Here is an 8,823-nt window from a genome sequence, read left to right on the forward strand (position 1 = left end):
AAAATCTATGAAATTAAAATTTAATGATAATATAATATATTATATAATTATTATCAAAACCTAAACCGATTACCTAACCTAACCTTAAACCGATACACTAAATTTGTATATTATTAATACATAAAATAACATTATAATATATAACTATTACTTAAAAATATTAATACATATATAATTATTATAATATAGATTATAATAAAAAAGATATAGTATTACATGATATTATAATGTTTAATTGTCGATGCATATATATAAAAATTATTAATATATTATATGATATGATATAACATTATGTAATATAGTAAGAGGGCTAACTTTCAAATATACGAAATGTATAGAGACTTAAAGCATGTTTCAACAAAAAATAATAATATATAATAAGTAACATAGAATGTATTATTATTATATATAATAATTATTATTATAATATATATTATAATAAAAGATATAGTATTACATGATAACATAATGTTTAACCATTGATGCATATATAAAAACTATAAATATAGTATATACTATATGATATAACATTATGTAATATAGTAGGAGGGCTACTTTTAAATGTACAAAAAGTATAAAAACTTAAAGCGTATTTCAACCAGTATAATAATAAACAATAATATATTATAATAATTAATATATAATGTACTACTATCAGATTATAGAATATAATAAAAGATATATAGTATTACGTTATATTACAATGTTTAATCATTGATGCATATACATAAACTATGAATATAGTATATACTACATGATATGATATAACATTATATAATCTAAGTCTAAAGCAAACCCAATCTGAATCCACTCGTCTACCAACTCTACTAAGGAGATTTATAAAATGACTAAGGGGACCTCAAAGATAATTTGTGGCACTGTAATAATCATATGAATATTTTGGGAGCTTGAGATGCAATTAAATGTCAAGCATTTTCAATGACTTTGTAATACTACAATTTGGTATTTGTATTTATACACATAAATTTCGAATCAAAAATTGATTTAAAAATTTGGAGTCAAATTTTATTAATAATTTTAAAAAGAAAGTTACAATCTCTAAAAAATTCTTAAATACAAAGAAATCCTCCTTTGATTCTTTTCTTTAGTTGAGCTTTGGTTCAAGGGTCATCTGACTTGATATTGGATGAATGTGAATTGTTTCAAAGGTCGTGTTGGCTTTCTTCAAAATGAGTATGCAGTTCATTAGAATTTCTTCAAGTTCTTCAATTTTTGCAGAGATCTTCTAGGCTTCTTGAACTTGTGAAGGTGTAGAATGGTATTTTTAAATATTTTGGTTATTGGTGAAGAATTATATCACTTGATTTTTTACAAAGAATTATAACTATTCAAACAATATTATTTAAATAGTTATAATATTATTATTTAGATGAAGAGACATGAAAATGAGATTTCATTTAGAAATTATATCAACAAGTTCTAAAATTCTATCTTTGTTCCATCTTCTAATATTATTAGATTGTTCTATAAAAAAATCATTGTAGAATTTTTTTATAAAAATTGATTTTCTTGTTATACATTATTATTTTCGTCAGTACAACCACAAATAGTCATTGGCTTCATTGTATTATTAAGATAGTGGCTTGATACACGCCTTGGAGCCTTGTCATATTTCTTCGTTTTCTGTTCGAGTTGTTCGTGTTCCATTCGTGTGTTTAAGATTTTCCTCACCGACATTTTGTACTAACAGTAAGTTGCCTTTAAATTTGTAATGTTCCTTTGGAAGCTAAGCGCAAATTGTGTCCTTTGCAAGTAAGAATTTGGCTAAAGTATCTTAACAATTGATATGAGTTGTTTCCCTGTGTTGAAATGAATATTAGACCCTGGATCACCTGTTTATCATATGTTCCTTTGCTAGAGTAGTTTGTTTTGTATCTAATATTGGATCACCTAAATGTAGGAAGGATATTGATTCTTCTGGGGGCAGAGCAGGCCTGACTTGAAATCTATTTCCAACTAGAGTTTTGATGGCCTGAAATAAAGGATATGGAGAGGCTTCCAGTGTTCTCAATAGAGAGGATATCTGTCTCACAGGCATAGCTGCTGCTTAGAAACGAAACAACATCATGGCAAAACTTCATCTGCTACGCCAAATACCTATCAAAGCTTATTTATGGGATGGGACTAAATGTAACGTCTCTGATAAGATGATTTCCAGGGAAACGACCCTTGCTTCACTAGCTCCATAAACCGTTGGATTCTGACATTAGTAGATTGACGAAATGGTGGCTGTCAGGAACCTCGAATCTCAACACAAAAGGGAAGGGGGGATAGTGATTTGCATTCGGTAAGATTTGAAGAAAGAAGTGCAGTAATCTATTCTATATGCTGTAGTTTAGAAACATGGCTTTTGCACTGTTTCTTAAGAATAATACTCACATATGCTACATTTTTAAGCTAATGCCTTTGTATAGACGATTGGATTCAGCAGAAAATACAGGAGAACTGGTAGAGCAGAGAAAAGGGAGAGAGGCGGAAGGGGGGGGGGAAGAATCGACCCAAAAGCCAATTCTTTTTCAACCTGAGGATGAAATGAAATGTGAGAGAAGTATACAGCTAGAACTGACCAAATTATTGAGTAAGTCAACTATCACCATTCTGGGACATGTTCCTGTCCATCCTCCCAGATCTATGTGGAGATTCATCATTTATATGATATCCAATTCGAGACATACTCTCTCGTTTTCTTTTTGAGCTGCTTTTTGGTTTCTCTACCTTCTCATCAACAAATGACAAAAATGTTTGAAGACGAGTGGAACGGGAGGTACTAGGACTGGTGGTATCAAGTTCCTCGGGAGGCAGCAGGCTGAACTTGCGGAACATCAACCAGAAGTACACAAGGAGAGCAAGCATACATGCAATTCCACATATAACAAATAGCCCCCAGAAGCTTTTTAAGTCAAGCTGTTCAATATCATCCTCACTATTCTCGGAACTACAGGCACTTTTTGACAGCCATCTGTCGTGAATCTTCTGAAGCTCACCATTCTCAGATAGAGAAAGAATGGCAGTAGACATGTCAATGGCCAATGGCGAGTCTCTAGGAAATGCCTACAAATCATAAAAACCATTGGAGATCATTTTCTGCATGTAATAGAATCAAGAAAGGGACTTGAACAAACTTTTTACATTAAATGTTCTATCATGGCATAATTCTACATTTAGTGTGCACATTGTTGAAAATTACTTTCAACTCAATGTTAAAAATATAGATATGAGATAACTCACAAATCCCCATCCGCTTTTCGTAAACTCCTGGCCTCTAACAGAGAATTCGCAGTGTTCTGAGAGGAAGAGGTCCACATATGGTCGCTCATCGATTACTGCAGCTACATTTCTCCTCTCAAGGGCAAGGGCATACTCTTCTGGTGATCCAAGTGGAACAAGTCTAGATTTTGGAATATTAAGTTCCTCCATCAGATAGCCTTCAGTAAAAGATCCTACCTGGAAGCCTATTCGTTCATTGCTACCAATTAAGGTATCAATCCCTTTGATGGGTGATGATAACTGTTGCACTGTGAGGAATGATGTCAGGCTTGCAGTATAGCTTGAGTTGATGATCAAAACCACAAAAAGCCAGATAATCAGTACTAGGCGTCCAAGTGAGCTCACTGTGTTTTCTCCTGAAAAAAGTTCAAAATATCCAGAGTTGGTATGATGGGTGATTCTGAGTACTAAACTATTTGGTAAAAGCAACTGACATTGCCAAGATGGAAAGAACTTACTATGGGAAAAAAACATCGTAGAGAAGCTGAACCTGCAAGGGGAAAAATAGAGCATGGCAGGTAAGGGGTCTGAAGGGAAATGAATTGGTTATCGGTCAAATGGAAAGATACAGAAAGCATGTTTTGCATTTAATTGTCTATCTATTGAATTTGCACCTATTATTTCTCACAATAAAGATGAAAGCATAGATATATTGTACATGTGCTGCATGTTCAGTATAGAAAAAAGAACATCCATAATTTCACAGGTAATGGGAACATTCACAACAAATAGAAGAAATAATACATTGACAGGCTAAGAGGGTAAAGGTGAGTGTGAGAGAATCAGGCATGTTTTCTCCTATAATTTTGTGGTATTTCATGTTTTCATCACTCCAGCAAAAGAAAACACTAAAAAGATAAGGAAGCTCTCCTGGGAGAGCTTCTTCGACACAGGATAGACATGCAAGTAAAGGGGTGCAGGAGGTTGTAATCAGAAGGGAGGAGCAGAGCGGTTACATCGGTATGCATCTTTTAGAGACGACAATGTCGTAAGAACTTATTTGCAACTGCTCAAATCATGCTTGATTTTCTTTTAACATTTAGAATGACCCTCAGTCGTGAACTTGAATCACTCATCTGCAGTTAGATTCCAGGTTTTATAATCCTTTCAGAAAAGAGGGGGAGGGAATGGTGATTACGACATTCAACAGATGTTAAATTTTGTGTTTTCTTTTCATTTATGAATGCCATATACTAATATATCCATACAAAGATGAATCTCATATGTTTATGTACTCACCACAAAATTGTGACAAATTGCTGCTTTGGAGGGCCCCGGAATTCATCATTTCTTCTATGCTCAAGGATCCACACAACTGATCCCACAATGAGGAAAAATGCAGCTGTGACTGCCCACATCAATGGAGTAAATGGCCGTGCGAAGGACCAAGCACTCGAACTTATCTTTTTCACTGGAGCTACCACAACCAGCCCTGATTCTATATATGGCAGAGTGAAGTCAACTATTCTTGTTCGGTTTGTCACAATGGCAATATCACCCACCACGCCATCAAAGACCTACAGAAACACAATATCAGAACTGATAGAAAAAAAAATAGTTAATCAATCATTTTATCTTTTAAGAAAACAGATGCAGTTTTCATAATAGTCTACTTACTCCGGACTTAATTTTATTGACAAGCTCATAATAACTTGGGTTCTTATGGCCATCTCCAAATGGGATAAACCTGTATGGAAAAGCATATGGCAGCAATTTAATTGCAGCAAGGAAAACGTCTATGCAATATCCTTGCACCTTATCCGTGCCATTGACTAACAAGACAAAGTCTTGGTAACTAACTCGCCTTGGAATTCCAATTCTTAATTCTCTTCCATTGTTAGGAAAAACCCACCCTCGAGGTCTTGCTGTTTCTCCTCCAGGCCATACCACCTTGTCTAAATGTTGGTTTGAACTTGACCGATTAGGCTTTTCCGAATAAAGTGTCTCTGGTGGCACAATGGACAAACCAGTGTGGTTAGACCAGTATCCAACCAGTCGTTGCCCATTTCCAACCGCATTAATAATGTCATAAGAAGGATTTATCCGGGATCTGTCTTGATTAAACTGGACATGGCCCGTCAGACCAGTCATATTTGTCTCCAATATCTTTGAAAGCAACTGCTTCCCTCCATCAAATGCATTCAATGCAGAAAGATTTAGAGTGCTCCCACTAATACCACCTAATCTTGTATCATTGGAAAATGAAATTTTGCCCCCCTGATCGAGTAACAACCTTACTGCACGAGCAATCATCCAAACAGTGTCATAGGCATATAGACCATAAGGGTTAAACCCAATAGAACCGTTACTCAGCTGGTTCCAACGTGACATAAAATCTCTTTTCCTTTTCGAATCAGGTGTATGAGGGCGAAGTGTAAGTGCTCCCTGGATTGAGTTTGCTATCTCCGGTTTAAGTGGGTAAAAGGAATCAAGAACAGTGGACAGCGAAGTAGAAGCTATCCAAACATATCCTTTTCCCATCATTCCAAGGCTCTTGGCCACTTCAAAGACCAAGAGACCTGTCCTTGAGAAAGAGTGCAGAACAATAATTCGAGATTCCATCATTTGAATCTTATTTAATTCTCTCAAAACGTCACCTCTTTTGGCCGATGGTTCCGGAGGAAGCGCAGCTTTATAAGAAATTCTGCAACGTCTATCAGCAAGTTTATCGCCTAATGTGATTATACCGTTTCTGCTCTGATCATCATCACTGAAAATAGCAATCACTTCACTCCAACTGAAATAGCTAACCATCTCAGCAATGGCAGTCATCTGGAATTCATCATTAGGTGCTGTTTGAACAAAAAAAGGGTACTGGAGAGGGCTCAGGCTGGGATCTAAAGCCGTGAATGACAATAGCGGAACCTGGAGTTCATTTGCAAGATTTGATAGAACATGGGCCATCTCCGAACTTTGTGGACCAATTATTGCTACGGTATCTGTCTCCATAAACAGCAGTGCTGTGAATAGCAAAGAAACTCAAGTAATGAGTATCATTATTTCCCCATGAATATACTCCTGCAAGAATGAGGTATAATATCCGTAATGATTCATCACAAGTAATTTCATTTATCCTAATTCACAGTATAACATAGAGGTCAATGGGATTTGAACGAAATTAAACAAAAAAAAAAACACAGAATTAAAAGATAAGAGGAGAATAAAGAGACTTGACAGTTAGTATACCTCCAAGAATGCCTAGAAATGAGCTGAAGTTAGAATCATGTAGTTGTATAGACAATTTCCTTCCACCAAGAACACTTGGATCGGAGTTAATATCATCCTCGGCAGCCTTCATTGCAACCTTTGCAACTTTCCCATTAATGGTGTTGAATGAGAATATAGCTCCAACATTCACAATAGCAGGATTCAAACCCTCTTCTGAAAGCACTCCAATAAAGAGACTGAAAGTTGACAGCAGCAGAACCAGGTTCATGGTGGCAATGAATGACAAGACTAACCACTCACCATATGTTTTCTAGCATCAAATACAAAATGAATCAATGAAATACTCAAATTTGCCTACTAATTGACAGTCAAATTGAACCAATACTAGAATCAGATTAACGGACTAACAATGATCATCCAAAAGTTCACCACCAGAAAATTACTATCCACAGGGAGTAAAGAGAATCATTCAGTTCCAAGGCAAGTAACGACAAGAAGAAGAAGAAAAAGAACCAACCCCAAAGGGCTAAGAAACCAAAATTCAATTTAAAGATGTTAGTTTATGAAAGAAAGTGTCAAAAAAGAACAAGCCAAACCCATTTGAAGTTCTGGCATGGAGGACTAAAGACTATAAAAAGCAACAAGCACAACAAGAAAGCATGAAATTTCGTACTTCAGCGACAGCAAACTGAATAAAGCAATAAATACCCACATTAGCAGCAACCAAAGCGGCAAAAGTAAAAGTTCAGGAGGTTTCTGGAAATTCACGAGGGAACCAATACCAACCAGTTACCACAAGCTCGAAACAAAGACATATGGAGGTCGAATTCAGAAGAAGAGGCTGTAACCAGACTACCACCTGTCCTCCTAAATGGATAAGCAATAACCCTTAATATACACAGAGCTCATGATAGACATGCCAATGGAAACAGTAAGTGGAACAGCAAAATGGGACAGAGAATCGTGATTGTCCACAAAGTAAAAAAAAAAAAAAAAGCTCTGGGGGGTAAGGTGCTTGTTACTGAAAAGAAAAATAACCCATTATTTTATATGAACACCAATACTTAAAGATAGAGAAAAGGAAAAAGTTGGCTTTTATGCTGGGTTCCGAGAGTAGAGTTGACTCACCGAGTGTGTCTCTCTTTCTCCGTTAGCTGTCGGGTGTTAGTACGTGAAGGGACTGTCCAAATGAAGACAACAAATAATTAAATAATATTACAAAGTAGAGTTTTTATCGTGGAGAAACACCTTTAAGCAAAGAATATAAACCATCAAAGATATATAGTTAGTGACCCCCTGGGGATTGAAAACAACGGCAGTGGCCATAAAATTGTGAAAGTGACAGGAAGCCACTCGTATGGATTTTCTAAGCTTAAACCAAAATGGGGTTAATGGGATTTCTAAGGTTTTTAGGTCTTAATTATGATTCATTGATTAAAATCAAAGTAATGATAGAAGTGTAGAAAGAGGTTTCAAAAAGGTATTTTCCTAAGTTGAAAGGGGCAAGAAGAATGCTTAGAATTTTAGGAAGCACTACAAGTTACATTTGGCCTTATGATTTTCCAATTTTGTCAGTATTTTATTAGAGCATAAAATTCTTATGGTATAATGGTAGGTCCTCTTTGCCATGCGACTTTAGCTAATTGAAAATGGAAGGAAATTAGTCAACTGGTGGTGGTTTTAGGGAAGAGTTCTGCCCCCACACTGGTTAAAGAAATTGAGCACTTTTTTCGATTGAGATTTTGTTTTCAGAATGCACTAACAGCTAAATCACGCAACATGTTGTTTGGCTTCCTATATACCGCAAATTTAATCGTCAAAAACGTGTACAAAACTTAACAAAATTTGATAGGGTGAGTGTTGAGTATCAATTCGTATAAACAACGAGATAATAAAAATGATGAAGAATGAATACAAATATTTTATGTAAAAAATCCTCCGAAGAGGATAAAACACTATGGCAAAGGAGGTTTTGATTTTCCACTAATGAGTAAACAAACAAGAGTATAATATGGAGAAAATAAATTTAAATGTACTAAACGTACAAATTCATCCCCTGAAAACAAAACCCTAACTCTCATGGAGTTCTCTCAAAAGGGATACAAAATTATCTCCATAGTTACCACGAAAACTCTCACCAAAATAAATAAAAACAAAAAGGCTAAATTCTTATCATCTTTTTGGTTTACTTCTTCAACAACCGAGTGATTTTGGCCCCATTTTTAATAATTTTTATGTTTTGGAGATCGTTACAACTATGTCCAGCTAACTCATACCTTCGATTTTGAAACTGTCAAAGAATTTGAATGTTGCCATCAATGAACCTTGTGATGTTAGATGTTAAATGATGAATTTAAAATATTATTT

The 8,823-nt window shown here is 35.2% G+C and overlaps 1 protein-coding gene across 5 annotated transcripts; it reads right to left on the reverse strand.

The window, feature by feature from the left end:
* Positions 1–2,314: 2,314 nt before the first annotated feature.
* On the reverse strand, positions 2,315–7,681 carry LOC107929301 (glutamate receptor 3.2). Of its 5 annotated transcripts, XM_041108160.1 has the most exons (8): positions 6,865–7,517; positions 6,475–6,766; positions 5,093–6,248; positions 4,906–4,975; positions 4,528–4,805; positions 3,747–3,778; positions 3,250–3,644; positions 2,315–3,072 (listed from the first exon to the last, which is right to left on the reverse strand). In XM_041108160.1, the coding sequence occupies exons 1-8, from the start codon at positions 6,871–6,873 to the stop codon at positions 2,605–2,607; spliced, it is 2,700 nt and encodes an 899-aa protein (XP_040964094.1). In that variant the 5' UTR covers positions 6,874–7,517; the 3' UTR covers positions 2,315–2,604. The 5 variants fall into 5 exon arrangements, with proteins under 5 accessions (XP_040964094.1, XP_016716196.1, XP_016716193.1 ...); XM_016860707.2 differs by lacking the exon at positions 6,865–7,517 and adding an exon at positions 7,585–7,681 and having other exon boundaries at positions 4,906–6,248; XM_016860704.2 differs by having other exon boundaries at positions 4,906–6,248; positions 7,169–7,517.
* Positions 7,682–8,823: the final 1,142 nt, after the last annotated feature.

This window comes from Gossypium hirsutum, chromosome D12 (genome assembly GCF_007990345.1).
Source record: "Gossypium hirsutum isolate 1008001.06 chromosome D12, Gossypium_hirsutum_v2.1, whole genome shotgun sequence".
Lineage (NCBI taxonomy): Eukaryota > Viridiplantae > Streptophyta > Magnoliopsida > Malvales > Malvaceae > Gossypium > Gossypium hirsutum.

What these genes read in the sequence shown, in the direction of transcription:
- LOC107929301 (XM_016860689.2), bottom strand. An exon ending in TCAATAAAATTAAGTCCGGA is followed by an intron (nt 4,806 to 4,905) that starts GTAAGTAGACTA and finishes GTGTTTCTGTAG; the next exon opens with GTCTTTGATGGCGTGGTGGG. An exon ending in TACGATGTTTTTTTCCCATA is followed by an intron (nt 3,645 to 3,746) that starts GTAAGTTCTTTC and finishes AACTTTTTTCAG; the next exon opens with GAGAAAACACAGTGAGCTCA.